The sequence below is a fragment of the Columba livia genome, chromosome 3 (genome assembly GCF_036013475.1).
Source record: "Columba livia isolate bColLiv1 breed racing homer chromosome 3, bColLiv1.pat.W.v2, whole genome shotgun sequence".
Taxonomy (NCBI): domain Eukaryota; kingdom Metazoa; phylum Chordata; class Aves; order Columbiformes; family Columbidae; genus Columba; species Columba livia.
The window spans coordinates 84,226,821-84,252,959 of record NC_088604.1 but is presented as its reverse complement, the minus strand read 5'-3'; the positions used below and the strand labels follow the sequence as shown (position 1 = coordinate 84,252,959).

At 39.8% G+C, this 26,139-nt stretch overlaps 1 protein-coding gene across 2 annotated transcripts in view; it reads right to left on the bottom strand.

The window, feature by feature from the left end:
- PRKD3 (protein kinase D3) overlaps positions 1-26,139 on the bottom strand; it is a 47,308-nt gene that overhangs the window by 14,299 nt on the left and 6,870 nt on the right. For both annotated transcript variants that reach the window (XM_021289400.2, XM_065057940.1), the window contains exons 3-11: positions 17,433-17,571; positions 15,842-15,973; positions 14,975-15,132; positions 13,140-13,329; positions 9,059-9,136; positions 6,895-7,078; positions 5,239-5,362; positions 2,463-2,540; positions 527-803 (exon numbers count right to left, since the gene is read on the bottom strand). In XM_021289400.2, the coding sequence (XP_021145075.2) occupies positions 527-803; positions 2,463-2,540; positions 5,239-5,362; positions 6,895-7,078; positions 9,059-9,136; positions 13,140-13,329; positions 14,975-15,132; positions 15,842-15,973; positions 17,433-17,571 (1,360 nt within the window). The remainder of the gene's footprint in view (positions 1-526; positions 804-2,462; positions 2,541-5,238; positions 5,363-6,894; positions 7,079-9,058; positions 9,137-13,139; positions 13,330-14,974; positions 15,133-15,841; positions 15,974-17,432; positions 17,572-26,139) is intronic.

The following is a 26,139-nucleotide window of genomic DNA, read 5'->3' as shown; positions in this document are numbered from 1 at the left end:
CGCACGGCTCAGCAAAAGTTCGTGCCATCACTTTCAGTATTTACATTGCAACACTAACTCCTCCTCCTTAGCTACTGACATCTCACAGATTTAATAAAATGCATAGGGAATAACATCAAAGAGTATCCAAATTTAGTTATTTCAGATTATATGTATATATATATATGTATATGTATATTATATGTATATATATATTAAAGTATGTTAGTAAATCTAAACTATTATCTGTTTTTTCGTCCAGCAACTATGTGTAAGTTCTTAATGTTCCTACAATAAAGCTCTGCAATATGCATCCAAATTATAAATCTGATTCTTAACTACTACTTCCTACTACAATGGATTCAAGGATTTGCCCACCCTCCACAAACCTAAGCGTTACTTTTTAGAGACTTGGGTAAAATTAGGGATGCGAATCAGCAGAAAATAGACAGACAATACTTCACTCTAAATAAGCACTTTTCTGGAAGGAATCTCGACCATTACCAGCTTCAGAATATGGGTAATAGGGCCTTGTCTGCCTGCTTACTGTGATCTTTTCCTTGTCCTGCAGCAGTGCAAACGCTAGCTTGAGGAGTGACTGGCATCAAAGCCTGACGAATGGCTTTCTCCCAGCCCTGAGCTACATCAAGTCCAACTCCGGTGGCAGCAAGAACAGGACTCTGATGACTGCTGCCATTGTTTTCGCCAACAAAGTACACCATCGTGTCAGTGATGATCTCAAAACAGTGTGGGTTGCTGCCCTGCACCACGTTTGAAAAATCTCGAGGCTGAGTCACCTGGAGAATTTCTGAAAGTGGAATCTCCTGAAGAAAAATATTAAAGATTAAAAAATTAAAATGCACATAATATTTTAATATATTGATACTCAAAACTTAAAGTGTTTGCAAATAAATCAAAGTAAATATAGCAAAATACCAAAGCTAAAATATCAAGCTTCACAACTAAGGACAAACTGTGCATGACCAGTGTTCACTCAGAGTTTTCTGAATTCCTCTATACGAGCCTAGAGAGTTCCAGCCCAACCACAGTTCTCCCCCTATAACCACTGTTTTCTACCCAGGCAAACCGCACTTATATTCAGCATGACACATGCCCCCACCGCATAGAAATGATACACAACTATAGAATGACTGTTTCCCAAATTTATACAGCTTAGCTAGAGAAGAGCATGACGGTAAAAAGTGAAACAAGACAACATTAAGAAGACATGGTTATATCAGCTAGCCATTAAGCACTGCTTCATGTGTGTGAATCACTTTGGATAAAGATACTCTTTCATACAGATATTAAGAATTTCTACTGACTCCTCTACCTTGTCAGTTTAAGATCATGGTACAAGCAGTACTAGAGAGCAGATCTGAAAGAAGAAATGGTTTCAAGTTCACAGTAGCTGGAGGAGGGGCACTCCACACACGGGGGAAGGTGCACATGTGCACATCACTTGCAAAAGTAGTGAACAAGCAGGTGAACACCAGGCTGGTGTGAGGGGGACAAGAAACAGCAGCTGATCAAGATGAAGTGCAAACAAACATGAAAGCAACAACTGTGAATGATTCTAGCAGCAAAGACAATTAACCTGAGATTTAAGCAGTTTAAAAAGGGGTGCAAAGGGGCAAGTCAAAGGATGAAAAGCAGTGACATAACAGAGATACAAGCAAGGAACATATTTTACCAGCTGTGTTTTGAATGCACAGGGCAATACAAGTATCAGAGAGGTCTGAGAAGAGACTGCATTGGTCAAGATAGGGATGGAAAGGATCTGGGCAAGTTTAGCTGGGTGTACAGAGAAAAGGCTTGATCTTAGAGATGTTATAAAGGAAGAAGCTGCAAGATTTCCACTCCCACCTAAAGGTGTAAGACAAGAAAAGGAAAAATACAAGAAAAGGAAAAATCCTGTTCATACATTTGAACACATTTTCTGAATATTCCACCATTGAACACATTGTTATACTAACAATACACTAAACTTATTGGTAAGCTTCATTTATATAACACCATGCTGCACAGTAAATTTTCCTCTAAATCTTGCTTGCAACTTTCAGCTGTACACTTGGAAATAATTTAATTTTTGGAACCTCAAAATAAAATACAAAAGCATGCAAGCTTTCAGTCACTATTTATAGAATGTAAAAATCCTAGCCTTCATTAGACACGTGGCCAAACAAATTCTCTAGTAATTGTGAAGAAAGCTTGATGTGCTAGGTCATTCAAGAGAACAGCACATGCAAAATGTAAGGAGAGACATACTCAAGGGGATTAGAACAGGAGCTGCAAGCAACTTCTCAGAGTTAGTCTTGGTCCTTCTCACTTGTAAGCTTTGGCCAACAATTAAACTGGTCGCAGCTTTGGTTAAAAAAGATGAGGAAATGGAGATAATACTTTTACTGGTCAGATGTAGATTTCACGTCTATAAAGCACTGAGCAAATCAAGTGCAATGTAATTATTACTCATCATTAATTACCTTGTAATATTTTGTTCCAGATTCATTTTGAAATAGCGTGAGGCATTTGCTGTCCAGTCTCCAGTAATGTCTTTTTCTCTACAAAATGCACAACACAATAATGTAAGGAATAAATCACCAGTATGGCGTTTGTTATCCAATTGTTTAAATGAGAAATGCTTTAAATTACTAAGATCATCAATTAGCATTAATCTACAGCTGCATCTTAGGCTAGACACATAAAAATTACATTTTGAGAGTTATTTCCAGAAACCATTAAAAAAAAAAAAAAAAAAAATCACTTACCTTACAGTAACAGCAGTGCCAACAGCAGTTATATTGTACAGGAAAAACACTTCCCTACACAGGTTTCACTCCAAGTACATGTGTTCACAAAATAGGAATGATTTTAATTTAGTAACAACTGTGGAAGAATCATGCTTTCTCCCTCTGTGCCCTCACACCAACACTGCAAGTGTTCAAGGACTCAGCAAGCCTAACAACTCCTTAATTTTTTTGTCAACACAGAATACTCAAAGGTCAACAATACACAGTGGCAACACGGGCAGGTTATGAGATTTAAGTGGACAAAATATGTTGGGGAAAAAAAAAAAAAAATCAAGACAGACTAAATAGCCATCTTCTGGAAGTATCCATCAATGAGAAATATCTTCTACACCAAAAAGTAATATATGCTGTTGCACATAACCATCTTGTAATTTTAAGCAGAGGAACATTCCTCCAAAGAAGCTTTTAGAAAGCTAATATGGCTGTATGAATCTAAATTACTTTGCTTGCACTATGCTCCCATAGTTAGAAACACATTTTCATTTTTCTGTGACAAAAATACAAGACTTTTAGCTCTGGTCTAGGATGACCAAGTTTGAAACATAACACAGCAGAGCTTAAATCACTTAAATCACAGGGAAGCAAAGACTACCTGCAGCAGTTAGGCAAAGAAGGCTAGGTCATGAATAGACATAATTAATGGCAATCCCAGCCAGCACTGAATGGAAACTGGGTGAAAGCATAAGGGTGAACCTGTCCTTTGGACATACATCCTCTGTATTACATCATAAATCATGGAAGACTTTGGAGAAGAAGAATTAAGGAACAGGTTAGTAACTCTCTCAGGGATTCAAAATGTGCCCACACCCTATTCTGAAAAAGGACAGTCTTGGCGTGAGGAAAAGAACTTAAGATGACACAGAGACTTGTCCTTATAAAGGGTGAAATATCTTTTCCTCAGGGTCAGCAAAAAGCATACAGGTATTACTGTTAAAATGGACCTCTTTGGTTCATTCAGCCCAATAATAAGAATAAGAAAGTCTGACATTGCTGACAGCAGAGCAATCAAGGCAGTAGCCGATGTAATGCCTAATTCGGAAGTCTCCCATTAGGAAGCTTGATGAGATCTTGCTTGGCTGAAGGCACCTTCCCTTGGGTCAGAATACTTCATTTGATTGGCCTTTTTTGATAGATGTCATCTAGGTAGCAGCCAGACTGACAGATGAAGAAAAGCAAACTAAGCTGAAGTATACAATCTGATCACTGTTCTACTAGGAGGTTCAAAAAAGTCCATGGAAAAATGTACTACCTATACTGAACGATTAAATCAGAGCTGAGTACCGGGTCTGCCCTGAACACTGCTAGAATTGTTCATCTTTGTTTACTACCTGGCCTTAGTTTTTCCATCGCCAGCTGATGATACTTTTATCTGTTTAGCAGTCTTGACTGGTATCTCATCTGAAATGTGCTACATACTTATTCTGGTTTGTGATAAATACATCTAGGTTATTAGAAAACTGTGCCTTAAATAAATGTTTTTAAGACAGTTTCTGACAGACCACTTGAAGTGGTCTGTCCAGTTTACAATCACAAAAAGTAAAAATAGTGACCTGAGCTGACTAGTATTACCCCTCAGCTTGATTTCAACAGAACTTGAATAACTTTGCTTCTCTAAATTCTTGAAGTCCCCTTCACAAACAGTCTCAACATGACACACAGTGCTTCACAAGATCTGGGAACTGCTTCATCCTTTTTACTCATCTGCCAAAAGACAAGAGGATTCACTCCCATCAGACAACTCTATGAAACAGAATTATTCTTCCTTATCTTCCCCCTCAACACAAAAAACAAGGAGCTTGCCTAAGAAGCTTCAATTACATCATTATCGGTAGCATTGGAAACAAACAGCGTAGTCTTTTTGGAGGATGCTCACACAACCAAGAACATCCAATCAAGCCACGACTCTTTATTCCACTGACATCAAGAGGAATAGTGCTTTGGGGGTGATGGTGTTCAATCATGCTTACTTTTAGACAGAGTGAATTGCTGGAGAAATGAAGGGCACATCAACAGTTTCAAACACCTAGATCACTAGCATAACTGTGTCAACCGTTTCAGTACTTGTCATTTTATAATGATTTCCGCTTTTTCATGTAGTAGAATAAAAACACTGATACAAATATTTAGGTCAACTGCTAAAGAGAAAGAAGACATAAGCAAGTAACTCCAAATTATTACCTCAGGAAAGTCAATACCTTAAACATGCAATTCATTTGAGACCATTTAGAGATGTTTCTCCTTCTTAAAAGGGAAATGAACTATTAAAACACCACACAAAGAATTTTCAATAAACTACCGTTTCTACTTTGCGCTAGATTTCTTTATAATGAACACCTTGGCTAAATTCTTTCCAACGATACTGTAAATCAGAATATCTAAATCAGAGGAAAAAATACACTGGTTTGAGAAATAGTTTAACTTAATGTAGGAAGAAACTAAAGCCACTGACCAGATTGTCTCTGCTAGTGTAGTGGACCATCCATCCTTCCTTCACCATTATACTGCTCTTCCTCTTTGTGTGCTTGATTGACTGCACAACTCTCATGAGAGGAATATTATTGCTTGTTGAAGGACTGAAAAAAAATAGAACAGTTATTACTTAACAAGTTAAAATATGACAGCACTGCAATTATACTGGTACTACACATTTAGCCCCTAATTTTCAGAAACAGGCACCTTTTCTTCCCATACAAATTTCCTCAATAGACAAAATTCATAAGAAGTAGGAGCTCCCACCAGCTCTCCTGGTGCAAGTACTGCAGTACTTAAATAACTCTATGGAACACAGAAGAAACATATTGGAATGAGGACACCTGCAGAAATAATCCTCTCTCAAAACAATTAGCTGAGACTGCTGGTCTTAATCCAACATAAAAATATCATTAACATCAGCATTGCTATATTTTTCTTCTTGTCTGTGTAAGGTGACTGTGCTACTTCCTAGTATTGGTGTTACACTAATGAAGGTCCCTATCTAAGCATACTTTCAATTTATGAAAATATAAACAGGGGTGTGTTAATTCAAATCACAGCTGCACTAGTAAATTTTATTCATGCTCAGGGATATTAACTGTCCTGCAGACAAGGATTTGACAATCTTGAATATTCTGACAGAGTCATTAATTTAATGTACAGCTTTTAACAGCACTGAAGATGGAGTGAAGCACTATGTTGTCTGCTTAACACCAGAGCTCCTACATGTGGCACCAGCAGAAATGTCTGTAAATACACAAAACCACAAGGTAAACTGAAAACCAAAAAAGTAAAGATGGTTTAACACAGCACAGTGACACTGTAGAATTGGCTGCCACAAGATGTTGTACATGACAAAAACTTTAGCTGCTTCAAATCCAGTTAGAAACAGATGGATGAACCCTAGCTAGAGATGGAACACAAAAAAGATGCTATTTCTAACTCAGGAAGTCCTTTAGCTATAAATCACTGAAAGCTGGGAAGGCATCACTGTATGCTCATCCTCACATATTTGTTATTGAGCCCTGAGCTAAAATGACCTAATACATCTGTTCTTATGTTATTAAGAGTGACTTAAGTAAATCAGGGTGACACTATTCAGAATAATATAGAAAGTAAAAAGAAGAAACTTCATTAAAGGAAGCGTGTAACAGTTAGAGAAGACTTCAGAAAAATCACTTTCAAGATAAATAAAGCAAACTTCTGGCTAAAATGCATATAGACTAGGACATTAATATTAAAATATCTCAAGTAACTCCTTTTAAATTAACACATGCATACAAGTAAGTAAATTAGGCTAAAGCCACAATGACCTTAGTCATATCTTAGCCATGCTAAGCCACAAATTTTACCCCATTTTGATAATCTGGTTTTATTTCTTTCATAACAGTCATAGCACAGCACTTGTTCCAGTTAGAAGATACTATATTATTTCATTTACATTTCAGACTTTCTTGAGAAAGGATAACATTACAAAGCATTTCCAAGTTTAAAAAAAAAAACCAAAACAAAAAACAAACAAACAAACAAAACCCCACAAACTTTAAGCCGTAAACTGGGATAATCAGAAATGTTTTACTCACAATATTGAGGAAAGCACATCCAGAGCAAAGAAATTCACCCTCTGGCTTACCTGATGGTTTTGACAGCCTCCTCATCTTTGTCTGCATCAAGGTCAGATGGATCGATAAAGAAGAGTTTGTCCTCTGGAGGAGAGGGCTCTTCAGCATCATCTAGGCTTCGACTGCCATCACTGTTCATTTCACTGCTATCGACTTCCATTGGCATGTCTAAGTCCTGGCCTGGGCTAGCAGGTTCTGGAACCAACACAGGATTCAGATATTTTTTTCAAATAAACAATTTTTAAAACCCAAAGAAAACACAAGAATGCCCATGAAAATTCTTCTTCATTTCACATTTATGTAAGCAAACACAAAAGTACAATCAGAATACATAAAATCTTCAATTTTTTGCTAAATGATACAGAATATGCTAATGAACAATACCAATTTGGTTTCACTAAATGCCAAGGCAAGAGAGATCTAACTAAAATAAGCAGCATTTGAAAGAAATGGAGTGAAAAGCCTAAGGTCTAAACCTAAACCTCATTAAGTAATTCTGTTCCACAAGTAATCAGCACAAAGTAACCTTTCGATGGCTAGAGATGACCCAGAGGATTATTCCCATGCGAATGATATTCTCTGTCAACAGATACCCAACTCTATTCTCACTGCCCTTGTAGCCCATAATAGCAAAAGTAAGACAGAAAAAGGGGGCTGTGGTATCACAGAAAAAGAGAAAAGCAGAACAGATCTTATTTGCATCTGATTCTCTGCTGGCAGAGATTTAAAGTTTCAAAAATCTCCTCTCCGTAACTTGCACTGTGGAAAATCAAGAATTAAGACATACAAATACCTTCGCCTTTTGTTGTCGTTGTTGTTTTGGTTTGGGTTTTTTTTGTCTGAGGAGAGCTCAATTGAAGTGTGAGACAAAGAACAAAAAAATGACTGCTTATATACTCAGAAGAACTGTATAAAACCATAAGCATCACCAGGGTGATGAAAGCAGCCTGCAGCAACACCATGTTGCACACTGTTGTTCACGGCCACCAATCTCAAGACCCAGGCAAGAGCCTTGGAGCTGGAGAAGGCAGGCACGAATGGATGGGATACCTTGTGCAATGGCAACGGGCCCACCAGCTAACCGGGCTGCTGCCCAGGCCTCTGAATCAGGTTGTACAGTCTGGTGTGATCTGCTGCACGCCATCAATTTTATTCCCCTCAGAAATACGTATGCCAAGAATCAAGATTTTGGACAACACAGTGACAGAAAGGCTGAAGCTGGAGGGGACCTCTGGAGACCATCTGGTCCAACAGCCCCCCATCAGCCCATTTCTCCAGCCTGTCAAAGTCCCTCTGGATGGCAGCACACCCCTCTGGGGTGTCAGCAAGTCCTCCCAGTCATCAGCAAACCTGCTGAGGGTACACTCTGCCCCATCATCCAGATCATCAACGAAGAAGTTGAACAGGATTGGACCCATTATTGTCCCCTGGGGTACACCACTAGCTACCGGTCTCCAACTAGAATTCCTGTCACTGATCACCACCCTTTAGGCCCATCCATTCAAACAGTTTTCAATCTACCTCATTGTCTGCTCAGCCAGCCTATACTTCATCAGTTTTACACTGGTCTAAAACTCATAAGGCTCTAACTTTCCTTTCACATATCATTCCTCACCTTCCTCTTTCAACTTCACAACATCAATTCAGAAAAGAGTCCTACTGAATTGAGGTTTCAAAAAATTTAGAGTGAGGTTTTTTGTTTTGGTTTGGCTTGGTTTTGTTTTTTTGTTTGTTTTTTTTTTTCCCTTTCTCTTTCACCTCAAACTGCTAAGTCTGGCCACTAAAAATCCTGGATATGAGAAAGTCACAAAAAAATGGTACTTGTCTTCAGATATTAACATTTAAAAATATATATTTCATGGTGAACCACGAGCAGACTGATCACAGCAGATGTTTCATTCTTGTACACTGAAAAGGCTTCTTCATTTTTTATTTCCCTTGAGCAATCTCAAGCAAAGCTTACTGCACTTGTCAAGACTGATTAAGTAAAATTAAAGTCGACAGAGTACAAGTTTTACAGTGAATCTTTTGAATTGTCAGCAATCTCAGGTGAAAAAAAAAAATGGGAAGACAAAATAAAAACATGTAAAATATTCAAAGACGAGGGAACCAAAAGCTGACGCATCTTAAGCCTCCAAAGATCTGTCAGTACTTGAAAGCATCTTCTCATCTTACCTCCATTGAAAGTCACCTCTCCAAGACAGTCTTTAGGTACTTTAGGTGCACAGCGTTTGTGACAGTTGAATCTGCAATCTAAAACAGAAGATCAATAAGCCCATAATACCAAACCTTACTCCTACTCAGACACTAACATTCTACTATTCTCTGCTTCCACCACAAGCTTCAGTTCAGGTTCATACATTTGCCTGTGACTGAAGACAGCATCAATGAGGAAATTAACTATCTTGTCCTGATGTCACACGTTGATTTAACTCATTGCTATTTATTATGTCTGCACTTCCCCTTCCAATACAGTTTTCACAGAATCACAGAATCGACTGGGTTGGAAAAGACCTCAGAGATCATCGAGTCCAACCCTTGGTCCAACTCTAGTCCATTTACTAGATCATGGCACTAAGTGCCATGTCCAATCTCAGTTTAAAAACCTCTAGGGACGGCGAGTCCACCACCTCCCTGGGCAGGCCATTCCAATGCCTGACCACTCTCCCTGTAAAGAATTTCTTTCTAATATCCAACCTAAATTTCCCCTGGCAGAGTTTAAGCCCATGCCCCCTTGTCCTATTGCTGACTGCCTGGGAGAAGAGACCAATCCCCACCTGGCTATAACTTCCCTTCAGGTAGTTATAGAGAGTGATGAGGTCACCTCTAAGCCTCCTCTTCTCTAGACTAAACAACCCCAGCTCCCTCAGCCTCTCCTCATAGGTCTTATGTTCAAGTTCTTCACCAGTCGTGTTGCTCTTCTCTGGACCCACTCCAGCACTTCAATGTCTTTCCTGAACTGAGGGGCCCAGAACTGAACACAATACTCCAGGTGTGGCTTCACCAATGCAGAGTACAGGGAAAGGATCACTTCCTTTGTCCTGCTGACCATGCTATTTTTGATACAGGACAGGATACCGTTGGCCTTCTTGGCCACCTGTGCACACTGTTGGCTCATGTTGAGCTTCCTGTCAATTAGCACCCCCAGGTCCCTTTCTGTCTGACTGCTCTCCAGCCACTCTGCGCCCAGCCTGTAGCGCTGCAGGGGGTTGTTGTGACCAAAGTGCAGCACCCGGCACTTGGCCTTATTGAACTTCATCCCATTGGAATCAGCCCATTTTTCCAGTCTATCCAGATCCCTCTGCAGAGCCCTCCTGCCTTCCAGCAGGTCGACACTCCCTCCCAACTTGGTGTCATCAGCAAATTTGCTGATGATGGTCTCAATCCCCTCATCTAAATCATCAATAAAGATGTTAAACAGGACGGGACCCAACACTGACCCCTGGGGAACACCACTAGTGACTGGCCGCCAGCTGGATGCAGCCCCATTCACCAGCACTCTCTGGGCCCGGCCCTCCAGCCAGTTCTTAACCCAGCGTAGAGTACACTTGTCCAAGCCATGGGCTACCAGCTTTTGCAGGAGTATATTATGGGAGACAGTGTCAAAGGCCTTGCTGAAATCCAGATAGACCACATCCACGGCTTTCCCCTCATCCACCAGGTGAGTCACCTGATCATAAAAGGAGATCAGGTTGGTCAGACAGGACCTGCCCCTCCTAAACCCATGCTGGCTGGGTCTGATCCCTTGTCCACCCCGCAGGTGCTGTGTGATTCCATTCAGGATGATCTGCTCCATAACCCTGCCAGGCACCGAGGTCAGGCTGACAGGCCTGTAGTTGCCAGGGTCTGCTCTGCAGCCCTTTTTGTGGACTGGGGTAACATTGGCCAATTTCCAATCATATGGGACCTCCCCAGTGAGCCAGGACTGTTGGAAGATGATGGAGAGCGGCTTGGCAAGTTCTTCTGCTAGCTCCCTCATCATCCTAGGATGGATCTCATCTGGTCCCATAGACTTGTGAGGATCCAGATGGCTCAGTAAATCACCAACTATTTCCTCCTGGAACACAAGGGGCCTATTTGGCTTCCTATCTCTGTCAACCACCTCCAGAGATGAGTTGTCATGAGGGCCACCTGTCTTACTGATAAAAACTGAGGCAAAGTAGGTATTAAGTACCTCAGCTTTCTCCTCATCTTTGTTAACTATATTTCCCTCAAAGTCCAACAGAGAATGGAGGTTTTCCTTGCCCCTCCTTTTGTTATTAACATATTTGAAGAAGGACTTTTTATTATCCCTGACAGAATTGGCCAAGTTAACTTCAAATTGCACTTTTGTTTCCCTGATTTTTTTTTGCATGATCTAGCTATTTCCATAAATTCTTCATAAGTAGCCAGCCCTTTTTTCCACAGTCGGTAAAGTCTCTTTTTATTTCTGATTTCATTCAAAATCTCCCTGTTTAGCCAAGCCGGTTGTCTTCCCCGCCGGCTAGCCTTTCGGCACACTGGTATAGCTTGTTCCTGTGCACTCAAAACCACCTGCGTGAAGCATGTCCAACCCTCCTGGGCCCCCTTGTTTTTAAGCATTGTTTCCCAGGGTATGCTCTGAACTAGACTTCTGAATAGGCAAAAATCTGCCCTCCGGAAGTCCAGCGTAGAGGTTTTGTTAATGGTTCTCCCTGCATCTCTGAGTATTGAAAATTCTATTATTTCATGGTCACTATGCCCCAGGCGGCCTCCAACCACTACATCTCCCACCAGCCCTTCTCTGTAAACAATATGTCTAGCGGGGTCTTGCCCCTGGTGGGCTCATTTACCAGCTGATGAAGGAAATTGCCCTCTGTACACTCTAGTAACTTCCTAGACTGCCTCTTCTGTGCAGTATTGAGCTCCCAGCAGATATCTGGCAGGTTAAAGTCACCCATAAGAACAAGGCACGTCAATTTTGAGACATCTGTTTTCTACTTCTCTAGCTTTCTCTGTAGTTATTTTTTCCATTATGATGTAATTTTTCCCATCCTCTCATCTGTTCCACACCCTTTTTTCCATTTCTATATGATTTAAATGTCTCATCTCTATCATTTTTCCCCACCTGCTGCCAGAGACTTGCAGCCATGAGAGCCTCTAGGATCACACACCTATATCACAGAGTAAATCCCAAAGTCCAGTTCCCCTATCAATCAGATAACAGATTTGGCTGAACACAGAGGCTCCATTTCTGCCTGCTGACACAGGGCAGACAGAATAAATAATGTTTTGTACAGATCTGGCCTGATGTGAGTTGGACTCTAACCTGGATGTGTGCCATTTCTGCATCTGAGCTATCAGATGCAGCCCACTGAACAAAGTCCAGCATACAACACTAATGGTATTAACATGAATTGTCTTTATTAGCAGGATTGCTCTAATTTTTAACTCTGTATCAACATCATGAATTTCAAAACTCCCTAAGGCCCCCACAACTGTCTTCAAGCTGATAATTTAGCCTCTCTTTGCTATCCAAAGCAAGCTCATTGTGCTTTCCTTTTCAGCTTGGATAAGAGAAAAATCATTAACTCCTTGGTTTTAGTAGCAGAGACACTAAACCCTGGAGTAAAACACAATCCTGTTCACCTTCTGAGTGTCTACAAGGAACCATCCTAGGAGATCAATGAACTGTCCTTCCTGTGGCAGTGTTTTTGGGCCATATTACAGAATATGGTAACTTCACTAGTTTAAAGGGGGATGGAAGAAAGAGAGACATTTTAAATCCTACCAGGCAACTAGAAAGACTAAGAGCGAGTTAATCCTAACAAATTAAACTATGTCCAGAAGCATTCTTGCGTCTAGTCTAGTAAACAGTTAGAAACATCCCCTAGCATACTTTTGGCCCACAGCATTAGCACAATCCCAAACAGCCCTCAGGTCTAGTTCATAAATCAGAGCATCCCATGAGATTGTTCCCAACAGGCAGTCTGCAGACAGCCACTCAGGCTGGGATGCTAGAAGAACTTGTTCATGAACATCGGTCATTTTGAATTAAGGTGTTCCAAATCTATGCATGATTACATCTTATTTTTTCAGAAAAATGTACAATGCACAAGCTACTAAGATTAAAATGAGGGCTGCTGTAATCCCCTCCAAAACATACAATTTTCCAAAAATTACTCAGCCCCATGTCACAGTATACAGCCTTCTGGCAATCAAAACGTAAGATGAAATCTGTTTTGAATACAAGACCTGTACTGATATTTGTAACTGCAGCATAAAGTTAAATGGTTACCTTTACATTGCATTCCTTGGCGAAAAAGACCCTTGAGCAGCCGTTTGCAATACTGACATATGGTGGGACGAGTGTAAGAGTGAACAGCAAAGGTGTGTGGAACCTTAACTCTGCAAAGCACCATCTTCTCCATCCAGATGGGGCGGCCACTCCAGGAGGGAATCCTCTTACTAGGTTCTGGGCAGAGACGCTGGAATAAAGAAGGTATATGTGATTTGCACCAACACAGTTCTGCTTTGGAAAAAAAAACAACAACAAAGTCAGCGAGGCTGAGTGAGAGGTGTTGGCACAGAAAGCAACTGGATATCAAAGCGACCTGGCCAAAAAGCTTGAAGAGGACATCCTGATATCATAAAACAAAACCAAGGAAACATCAGACAAAAAAGTCTTGCAGAGAACAGGAAAGTATGTCTAAATCTTTATTTCCACAGAAGCTAAAATGCCAAAAACTCACTCTTATGACTTTTTTTTTTTTTAAGCAACATAGCAAGGTTCACAAGCAGCCACATACAGATCCCCATGTAGGGGATAAAATGAAAAACAATGGAGGTAGGCAAACCAAAATCCAATCACTACCTCAAGCTCTCAGTTTTAAAAAGCAATGTATGGCATGCCTGGACAGTTTATTAAGTTAGGCAAAAATATTTAGAAATCCCCAAGAAATCTTTAAAATTAAGTTAAAACAAAAACTTTGGCAATTAAAACAAAACACATATGGAGTATCATACTGAATACTCAGCAGGATAAATTTACAGTTACCTACATCTACAGAAAAATGCAAAGGAACATGGTCCTGTACATCTGATCTGAAGCATTTTAAGACTGTTGGAAGATGAACTGCAAATGTTGTAATATATTACTAATCATCTAAGCCAAGTATTCAAAATCAGCAAAGATGTGTCAAAGAGATACTAAATGTGCATGTAGAAATCATTAAGCTAAATTCCATGAAAGGAGAAATGCTTACAATTCTATGTTCACTGAATAAATCTTACCAATAGATAGAAACACCAGAATAAATATTTTTCATGACTCAAGACTAGATTTTGTAGCCTCTAGCTTTTATGTTCTTGAACGAGACAATCTATACAGTTCATATTTTAAACTATGGTAAGAATGCAAGAACTGTTATACTGTGAAGAATAGAATTATATAAGTGAGAAAGACTAAGTGTTAAAAGCACTGCTTTTACCCCATGGTGAGAACAGCAATGAAACAAATGGATCTAATCATTGCCTGTCCTGTCTTAAGATCTCAATATAGTTGCAGTATTCTCGACAAGCTATCAGCAATCATCATAACCATTATAGCAAAGAACTATTATGGATGATGGTTTATACTGTAAGCCCTTCATTCCCTACACCCTCCTTTACAGGGTTTGGGTTTTTTAGATTAACTCTGCGAAAGCTTAACAGCTTATCAGGAACACTCTCCTCTTCCAGGATAAAAGCTTACAATTTGTGCTACTTTAGCCAAGTAGCTATTCTACGCTGATACCATAATTACAGAATGAACCTGTATTACAAAGAAGGCAAAGTGTTTTATCATTCCTGAAAACAAAGTTCTCAGAGTTCATATAACCATGAGCGACAAGCTAATAACAAAATTATCCATAAAAGTTATAATTTATTTCCCATTTTGTTTCACACAGTAATAATAGTTATCAGTAAGTGTCACAGTCTAAGACTCGGCAGATTTAAAAATTAACTAAGACCAATCATAATGGTTAAGCTTAATTCTTTTGTACTCACTATGAGCCACTTGCAACACTAGCTATTTCCCCAGAGGTTAAAAGCCTTAAAATCAGAAATCATTTCCCCTTTCACTTTACGTACTTCTTCAGAGGAAGAGAATGTGTATTCAGACTGTGATACTCTCGGAGCTGAGAGCCCTGCTCCTGGTAAAGACACATTGGACAGACGTCTCTTTCTCACTCCACTGCAGTTATTCGGAATCTTGAAGGCACATCGCTTATGGTAGTTTAACCCACAACCTGAAAGATAAGTTGTTTTAGACAAAAAACCTCCCAACGTTCAAAGCAACAAAAGTAACACTAGTATTTTGATAAAGCAGTTAAAAAGATGATCTTGGAAAAGAGTAAAGACAGAAATAGATTTTTCTGTTCAATTCTCTTATTTTAGTGTTCTTGATGTGACCCACAGAAACAGCTTCTTTTTGCACTACTGGCTGCAATATTGGTCTCTAGTAGGCCCGTCTCCAGAAACAAGATCTCAGACTCCGAAGCAGCTGATGGCCCTCCTCGCTCCTCTGGCACCAGGAGGCCTCCACTGCTCCCTCGCTTTGGAGCACCAGAGCTGAGGAGCAGTGGCAGCACCCGGCAGCAGGCTGCAGAGCTCCACTGCCAGCTGGAGGAAGGCCACAAGAAAAGGGATTCTCCTTCACAAGTCCCTCCAAAGTATTTGCTCCTTAAGCAAAGGACACACACCTGTAAGCTATAACAGCTATTTCATTTCGAAGCAGGAAAGAAGAACGCTTCTTAAGTCACTTGCCCAAGGTCACACACAGCTTGTGTTAAAGCCAGGATGAGAACTTGGGTTTCCTGATGTACAACCCCTTCCAACTCCATTAAATACTGTATTTATCACGTGCTAACATTTCAAACAAGATATAATCTACTTTTCCTTACTTTATATTGATACACACACACAAAAATACACTAAAAAAAACAATCACAGGCTTACCTTCACATTTTAATCCTTGTCGCACCAAACCCCAAAGCATTTCTCCACAGTAGTCACAAAAAGTAGGAGCCTTGTAGGAATGCACATAAAGTGCATGAGGACGAATCTGGAAATCTTCAACTGTAGCCAAAGCTTTTAAAAAATTGCGGTGAGTCATGGTTCTTGCCATAAAAATCAACGAGGATTTACAGAAATAACATGTTTTAATGATGGCAGATTCGAAGAACACTAATGAGCTGTTTAGATACCAGCCTTTCACTACATAGCATTTAAATATGCATTTAGAAGATTACATCGTTTTCAGCAAGCTTTTTTATTGAGGAAAAATATCTGTTGGATTCTCTAGGCTAATGGTCACAACTAATCAACAGTACAAGTCAAAACGTTGAAACCTCACTAAGCTGAAAAGCCAAATACAACAAGGTTTGTTAAAAATCAACCTTACAGTAAACATTTCAAAGAGCAACTTAATTTCCAAACTGCTTTGTAACCTACAAAATTTTCAAATGAAGGACAGTTACACAGGTTAGATTTTTATATTCTAAAGCACTTTCTCAGTAAAAGATTTTTAGATCCAACTCTGTGTATATCAAAACAGAACTGTGGATAGAGTTTCCATGGAACACTGGCAACTTCACTAGTACTGTTCTTTTCCTTAAACAAGCATAGATATGTTTAAACAAAACAAAGTAGTAGTATTTTATACCAACATTACCTTGGCCTGATGGCTACTATCCTTTGATCAATGTGCACTAACACCTGATATTCAGATTCTCTTGTCTCGGTTTTAAAAGCTTATACTGAAAGAGATTTACATTACTTCAAAATGCCTTGGTTTCGGGTGGTCTGTCTATTTGTAAGTAAGCTGCCAAGATTGTCAAGAAGAGGCACACAGGATAAATGTTCCAAATATGCCATTCACCAGAAGCAACGACAAGCTCAAACCAAGATGATCCACAACCAAACACCCCAGACATGCCCAGAACAGTAGGTCCTGAAACGCAGCCAAGGAACTCAGCCTTATGCCTCTGGAAATCAATTTCTTGATCCAATTTACAAATCTAATCCCATGACAGCCAAGAGATCTCTCATTCTAGAATGTAACCTCCGTTTGGCACTTAGTCCCCAAAGTCCAAAAGAATTGCTCAATACTAGTCCAGCTGTTATTTGCAGTTTAACTTGGACTGACTTTTGGTTAAATTTGACATGATACTCATCAAATACGGACAATTTAAATCAGTCAGGGTTTGGAAAAACAAGGCAAATGACAGGGTTGGAAGAATAAATCCTGAATCCTACCTGCATTTCAGTTTCAATAATTATAATAATAAACTTATAAATCACATTCTTATGATTTAGATGTATTTATAATAATAAACCTGAAGAAGATTAAAACATGAAAGTTAAACAATAACAAAACTCAGTACCGAAGCATCGATACCACTTCGATTTTCTTGGAAACCTCTACCCCAAACAGTGACGCAGACTTTCAAGTCAAAGAGCTCAAGGCAAGCACATAACGTTCCACAAAGTCCTATCATCTTTTAACCTACTGAATAAAGTGCTGTTCCACTGTCAGAACAATACCTACCAGAGAGTACAACCTCAACAAGGTCTCCCTCATGTATCTCTTCTGCTGATGTAATCCGTTGCAAAATATTATCTGAATTCAGGTCATGACGGAAGAGCAGAATTTTGTCATACATGCCAAAGAAACCACACTCTGGGAACTGCAATAGAAAGCAAAATCTAAATTAACACATGCTCTTCTATAATCTTATCCATAAGTGTTGTTAATAGCAGCTACAGAACGTGAGTCTCTTAAGTGTTCCATGGAAACAAAATTGATCTGCTTATTTTGAGAAAATGAAGCATTTTCTGAACTTAAAAGCAGCATTAAAAGGTTAAACCCTCACACACCCCCCACACCAAAACAAATAAAACTCATCAATATCAACTTATGGCCTGTTCCTCCCCCCTAACTACAGTGATAGTTTTTTCAAACCTAAAAAAACCCAAAAAAGTTAGGGATTTTGTTTCTTTGGTTTCTCAGTCTCTCAGACCTGCATAATCAGTGTGGCATCTGAAAGCCGAGGCAGGTCTTTCTAACTCAGGTACCACCACCTGTAACCCTCATTCACAGACATTCTGGTCAGGCAGGTATTCAGCTCAAAACATTCCAGTAGCACCTGCTGCTCTTTTCATGAGGGGCAAGCCAACAGAAGCTCCTTATTGCTATTCTACAACAGCTTAGATCTGCAGATGCGAGAAAAGGAAAACTTGATTCCCCCCCAAGGACAGAAAAGAATATTTGTAAATCCATATAGGGAATAGATACACTAACACACCATTTTTCCATGACACTTCACTGAAAATAGCTTTCTTATTCTGTATTTTCCCAGCTTTTCAAAATATTGTCAAGTGTGAGTAAGGCTTCTTAAAATTTAAAGCTTAAAAGTAAACAGTTCACAAAGAAAAATAGAATAGGAATAGACCCTGGAAAGGAATGAGTACCAATCAACCAGCTCCTCTGGCCTTTCTGTTTAAACCAGAATTGAGACTCAAGATGGGAACGCACACAGAGAAATGCTCCACAGAAGAAAACAGAAAGAATGTGGGAAAAAAATATGGAAAAGCACACAACAAGCTTTCAAATAATTAGATAATAGACTGCAGTTTGGTAATTTCAGTCTTACACAGACAGTAAGTAACAGGGTCTAAACTGCGTAAAGCTTGTCATATATTAATTGTCTTAAACTAAAGTAGTCAAAGACTTGTTTCTACTAAATCAAAGATATAATGAAGGTATCCATCACACCCATTGTTTTCAGGCTGCTTTCCCATTTAGAGAGAAAATAAATTCCTCTTTCTGGTAGCAATTTTATCCAAAATATTAAGTTGTCCTTCTCTGTTTTGGTGTGCACACAACACACATTTACATTACGCATAATGCTGAAGAATCCTTATGCTCTGGAAAGCATATTGTCTACTTAGACAATCACAGATGCAGAAATTTGTCCTATTTCATCCATAAAAAGCAAAAGAGAGACCTGACAAAATTATACTGTCTCACAACTCACTCTTAGGTTCCCCACATAAACATGATACTCTCTTGTACTCTAGGCAGTAGCCATGATGGTACAGATACAACAACAGCATTATACTTGCTTAAAAAAGATGCTTTTAAAACCTTTATACAACAAAATGCTATTGCTTAAAATCCTTTAGGTCATCTGGAATTACCTCCTCTCTTATCAAACTACATTTCAGTATACCCATCTGCTGGTTCATGTTGACAAACAGCAAATTCCATTAATATTCTGAAAATCAGAGTTTTCCAATCTCCCAAAGATTATTCCTGTTAGGAAAGCAAATAAAAACCTTGAGAATTAGCTGTGCTGCTCAAACATGTGTCTCAGTATCTCTGCAAGTATGCACAGGACTTGATTTCAGATTCAGAGTATGCGTAGATACAGCACGCTAGTCATTCTGACAAGGGAAATTACAGTTCTTCAGACCTCAAACAGCGCACAAACCTGCTTTAACCTCTAACTCAGAGGTGTCAAACTCATTTTCACCAGGGGCCACATTAGCCTCGCTGTTGCCTTCAAAGGGCCAAATGTAATTTTAGGACTGTATAAATGTAGGAGTAGTTTATGCAGTCCTAAAATTACATTCGGCCCTTTGAAGGCAACTGACAGGCTGATGTGGCCCCCAGTGAAAATGAATTTGACACCCCCGGTCTAACTCAAAATTCCACTGTGCCTCAATTAACATGAAAACAAGTTATATTAACTTTTTTTAAATGAGTACTGTGAGGTTTTATTCCTTGATATTATATACACTGTTTAGCCAGGTACCACATCTTAATGCTACTAACAAGAGAAAGCTGCCACATCAATGCCACAGTCAATTGTATCTTCAAGACAACTTCTGTTTATAGCATATTGATTATATCATGCTGCTGAAAAACTTAATTCCAACAAAAGAGAGATCAAAGTCAATGTGAATATGGTATTATCTGCCTGAAGATAAATATGACACATTTTATTAATGCTGATATTAATTTCAGCTGCCAGGAAGGACAACAGATGATTCAGAATATCAGTGTAACTATTGCCTCTTTGTATTAAGCTCACAGAACAAATCACAAACCACAGGTTTTAAGGAACCTCTAAGATATTTCACAGGTTTAAGTCTCTTTCTTTTGGTAAAGATATGTCTTTGTTTGTCTTCTCTTCATTCTTTGAGAACATAAACCTTTAAGCCAGCTGCCAGAACATCCCTACACTTAATCCCCCACCCCAGTAATCAGACGTTACAAAATTACATACCAAGAAGCACTTATTTTAAATGCTATGACCATATGTGTTTTGCATATGTGACAACATTTACCCGCTCTCATGTACAAAACTTGCATTTATTAAAATGTTTTAAACATACCACGCTAATTTTGGTCACTAAAAAGCATTAGCTGACACAATAAACAAAAGTTACAAATGAACACTCAAATTCTCTCTGTGACAGCATGTGTAATCATTAAAAATATAAAAAAAAGAGAGACATTACATTCCTTAGAAAGTCCCATCAACATTAATCCCATAGTTTGTAAATAACAGTGTAATGCCTATAATTCAGATATGGTTTTCAATAAATTCCATATGTAAATTCTAAATTAATTTATATGGAATAAAAGCACTGTAAAAAAACCCAAATCATCTATTCTAGACTGTTAAAACTGTTGCCATCAACATCCTCTTTTGGTTCCACGCTAAATAATTTGACCTTTTAAGCTGTGTATAGTGAATGCTTATGATTCTGTAGTTACACAGTTTACTGCAAAACAAGGATATATACACATGGATGAAATGACTGTGAAAGGTTGTCTGGGTTTGTAACTGTAATATCTAACCTCATAAAAGATAATTTATCTATTTACAAGCTTCAGCTTCATCAGTAGCTTCTAGGCTAAGCCCAGGCCTAACAAGACTAACAATAATCTACATTAGTATTTATTGCAAGAAGTCTAGCGCTAAGCACAGACTCTGTACACAGTTTCTACAGATACCTGACAGACTTCATCCAGGACACATTCTTCTATGCATTGCACATGCCTAATCTCTGTTTCTGAAACCATCATCAAAAAGATTAAAAGCATTAGAAGAGACATAACCTGTTCATTGGTACTACAGAGTTGCAGTTGCTACAGGAATTTCCTGAGTCCACACCAGGGACACCCATGTCTGCGGAACCTTGCAGCAGCTCCCCCAACCGGGTGAGGTGCTGCTCTGCATCTCCACAGAGGAGCACAGAGGAACCACGCAAGTGGGGCAGCCCATACAACACCCTGCCCGGCTCCTGCCAGGCCTGTCACAGGAGCTATCAGCCCAAAGGCCCATTTCCACATGCCACAGGAGCACAGTGGCACAAGGGCAGGCAGGGAACCCAAATTAAAGATTCAAAGGAAAGGATACGCTGTTCAAGCCCCTCCCAGGGCTGCCACAGAAGAGCCCCAGCCCCAGTTTCCAGCCACAAAACCCATTAACCCATTGAGTCAACACTAGCGCACCTTTTAGACTGAGAGGGGTTGCCACCCAACAGTGTAGGACACTTTCTAAGATGCCAGAGAATTAACATTGTACAAAGTTTATTATGGGATGTTTATGGAAGGAACCAAAAGCAAGGAAAGGCATGACTCAAGCAAACATGGGGAAAATATAAGGGATAAGAGGAATAAGAAGATAAAAAAGATTGGTCACCTATAAATAGAGTCTGGTCAGAACAATTGTCTGGCCATGCCCTGTACCTGATCAGCACCATCTCTTCTGTCTTTTCATTAAATTCCATTTCTAAGTGTTTTTCTGGATGATATGTTCTCTTTCTGAGCACATGTGTGTGTATGGGGGATCTGGGTGCCAGCAACTGGAGCCAGATGACAGGTCAGAGGACCCACATGTCTGTGGTGCCAGCAACTGGAGACACCAGAGCGAGTGAAATCACGAGCCAACGAGTGTGCCTGCAACTGGAAAGACCAAGATACAGGGGCTGCTACTGGGCAGAGGGTGCATGAGCCCAGATGCTGGAGACTTCCACTTTTTTTTCGGTGTGTTTTGTTTTTTGTGGGGTTTTTGGTTGGGTTGGTGTTTGGTTTTGGTTTGTGGGTGTGGGTGTGTGGGTGTTCCCACTATCAGACCTTCAACCTGAACCAACAGAGAAGGGTACAGTATGAGACCATTACTGCTGTTTGTGTTTTTTTGTGTGAGTGCTCTGTGTGTCTGCCTGTGTCGATCTGTGTGCATACACATACATACTGTATAACTGTCTGTGCCTACTGGAAACACACAATCAGACTCACTACTGGTTGGGCGTGGGGCTGCAGCAGCCTCCCCTCTGCCAGGAGGCTGTCATATCCAATAGTCCCCTAACAAAAATTTTCAAGATGGATGAACAAGTCCTGCCCTGTCCTCGCACACATCCCCAGCCCCCGTGATTTCCCTTTTATAAAAGAACAGACCCAAACACAAAGATGCCTCTCTGACCACTCCTCCCCACACACGTCAGCTCAGGTTACTCCCCTCTGCCCCAGCACAGCCCTGACCGCCCAAGCAATGGAGGCGCTGGCTGGCTGCCCCTGTCTGGTCGGCCCTGATGAGCTGCAGGTGGCCCCTCAAAGCCCATCCCTAAGGCACTTGGCTGTGCTGTGCTGGGGGAGCTGTGCAAGGGGCTTGGCTCCTCACAGCCTGCAGCACCCTGCTCCCTCTTCTGCTCCCCATTGCATTGAGGAATACGGCATTCCTTGCTGGCACCTTAGCCAGAGGGCTACATGTGGACTGCTAGCCAAGAATAACCTCATCGATTAACAAGGGTTTTTTTACTTCAAGGGGTATCTTTTAAAGGTATTTTTACACAAAGCTTAAACTATGTTCAGGTTGTACAGTACCAAATTTTTCTCTCTTGTACTAGAGCAAAGTAGAGCGCTTACAGCTTTCCTTATGCACCGTTACATGAAGCTGTTAAGGAAGAATGCTAACCAGTTCCTTTGAAGTGTCAAGAGCTCATAATGTAAACTTGAAAACAAAACTCAGAGCAGAATTTTTTAAAGCCTGTTCTATCTTACAGGATTATACAGCTATTACTTTCCTGCATAAAAGCCCAAAGTATCTGCACAGTGACTCAGAACATATAAACTGCTAATCCCAGTATTACTACGTTTCCTAAAAGCAAGAAGACCATTCCCAGTGTTAACAGTTCCAAAAGAGCATCTAAGTACAGGAAATCACTTGCAGGAAGTCTATGTACACGATAGGCTGTGCCAAAATTCATCTCTGGTACACCAATATCATCAGCTTACGTAAAGAATGTATGCAGTCCTTTGTACTTGGGTTGTACTAGCACAAGTTACACTATTAGTGCATTATTACATTTACACTGAGAAAAACAATTGGTGTTATCTAGAATGCTTATACTGCAAGTATTACAGTATGTCTAGTTCTAATTGATAGTGCATTACATCATTCTTTTTACCCAGAACTCACTAAACAGCAGCCAGTATTGCTGGAGTGAAACACAACCGAGGCTTTTTTCTATCTTGGCAGTAACTGAAAAATCCCTCTACTTCAAGTTCCAGGACTAACTTTACAAAGTTCTGGACCAGTCGCCAAAAATTCACGCTAGGGAAAAGCGTAGGCGGATATTGTTTCAAGGTCCAATATCGCATGACCCATCATAACTCAAAACAAATGCTTCAAACCACTGAAAGTTAATTCCGAAGTCTAATGGTGCAAAACACCCATTACCTTGGAAAGCCTCTTCATTCACTGAAATCACTCCAATCTATTCATCGGCATCCCTACCCAGCTATTCCCTCCTACTCCTTAGAATGGCCTGCCAAGTCACATTATCACACGGACAATTAGCTTCAAACATGTTACATGAGATTCTTCCCTCACCAGACGCCTCAGCACAGACACACTTGGACTACTGCTTGGCTGGGTTTACCAGGATAGAAACCTATTTCCATGGAGGAATGCTAATCTGCCCCACACATACCAGCTCCATGCCCCCAGTACTCCCCAGTTCCCGTCTTCTCACAGCCATGTTTGCTTCTCATGCCTCAACATTCTGCTGCCGTATTTAGCTCACACGAAGAAAGAAAGCAGATGACGAAAAGGCAGACCAACGGGGGAAAAGATTTGAGCACAGCTGATGAATACAAAACATGATTTGCATTAATTTTAGAATGAACTATTATTACAAGCTTAACCTGGAGAAAAACCAAGAACGATGGTTGCAGTACTACTGCCTATTTATTACACCAAATTAAGTGGTCACTGCAACAGTTGCAGAGATCCCTTTGTAACATGGATGGATTGTAATATGATCCTTCTACTTCTCAATATTTTATTAGTAAAACATCTGTTAACACTAGAGAAATCATACTAAACTTCAAGTCAACACCTCTGCCACAATTTGGTTAGATAGTTTTCCATTACCACGACAGTGTCCAAACCTTTGGAAGACAGCTCACATTCACTTCCCATGTTTTGGTCCTTTCACAACATGACAATTCAAAGTATTTTAAAATAAATACTCTTTCCCCCTTCAGCAGCCTGCACTGAGGAGCTAGCTATCCCAACTACTTTCATTCAGCCCCATGAAAACTTGAATTCTTAAGCATACGAATTATACGGGTATACAGGTAATTGTCACTTGGTTAGAAAATTCAACACATATCTTTGTGAGTTCATTATGTCAGGCTTTTTCTACCCTGATTATCAAAGCAAAATGTATGAACACGTATCTTCATCTCCCTCCCCTTTGCCCCTCAGTCTGCTTCATCTTCAAAGGAAACTGGCTTATTTTCCAAACAACCCCAGCACTTCTGCTACCCAAACCCAAAATCCCACCTAGTCTAATTAAAATAATAGGCAGGACTATCAAAAAAGTGCATACATACTGACAGAATCACGCTCAATTCAGATCATTCCAATTATTGACCAGAGAACGCAATGTACCAGGACTACAACATTTATAAAAACAGTGAAACTACAGAAACAGTAGAAAGGCCCACAAGCAGGAGTAATATGCAACACATAAGTCCTTTTAAGCTTCCAGTGATTGTGGTCTCAACACCTTACACAGTTCAGAGTCTTGAAGAAATCAGTATGAGTATGTACATGTTAACATCGGTTTAAGCGGCTATTGACAGATTAAGGCTTGAATTCAGGCAAGTCAAAGCAGCATAAGGTGGCAGGAAACAATGAGGGAATTAACACTTCTGAGAAAGCATAAGTACTGTTGGGAGAGGAGATAACATTTAAGGTACACAATGACACCTTAAGGTGTTATAGAGAGAAAGATGACCAAAAAACAGAAGACGGAAAAAATAGCCAAAAAGTAAAATGAAAGATCAAAGCAACAAAAAGAAAGCAAGTGATCAAGTAGAAATGAGATTATACACAATCATGGACTGGCTGTTGAGAGAGACAATTAATTACACATGCAGTTGAAAGAGAGTGATCATGTAGGATGAACAAAAATGAAGACAAAAATATTATTGCTAGAAAAAGCAAAGATACCAGCAGTAGGGAATGTGTAGTACTTTAATATATAGCCATCTAGATAAGGAATTAACATAGAAGACAGACTGAGACCATAACAAAGAATCTTTTAAAGCATCCCTATAAATTCTAAAGTTGTTTTTTTCTGAGGACTTCAATTAAGTATTCCAATTTACAATAGCCCTAACACAGCACTTCACAAACTTAACTTTAAACTTGAAAAAAAAAAAAAAAAATGTTGCTCCTCTTCTGATATTTAGAACATTTTTAACAAAGCCAAGAGACATCAAATATTTGCATTACTCATCTCGCTCTCTTATAGACACATGCCTCTCTAGTTTCAGTTCTGCTGATGCTCATTTTAATTACGCTTCTGCAAAACATGAACAAGCTACACCAAACAGCAGCATCTGCAGCGGAAAGCACAGATGACTATCAACAATACAGCAAGTCTGGCAATAGAGAAAGCACTAAGAAAACGCATCAGGTGAACACAGTACTTATTTCCTCACTAAACTGCCCTCCAACACAGGCTTTTGCAGGATTGTTTTGCCCCCAATCGATTCATTCCCCTGAAAGAAATAAAGGTAAGGCATAAGTTATTTTAAGGATGCTATAATTACTTCTACAAAGGTTAAAATCCAGCCTCCTCAGAGAGGAAGATTTTCAATACTGTAATTGTAGCCTCAAATAGAGTGAGGCAGGCAACCTACGCTCCCAAGCAAATGAGGAAGGACA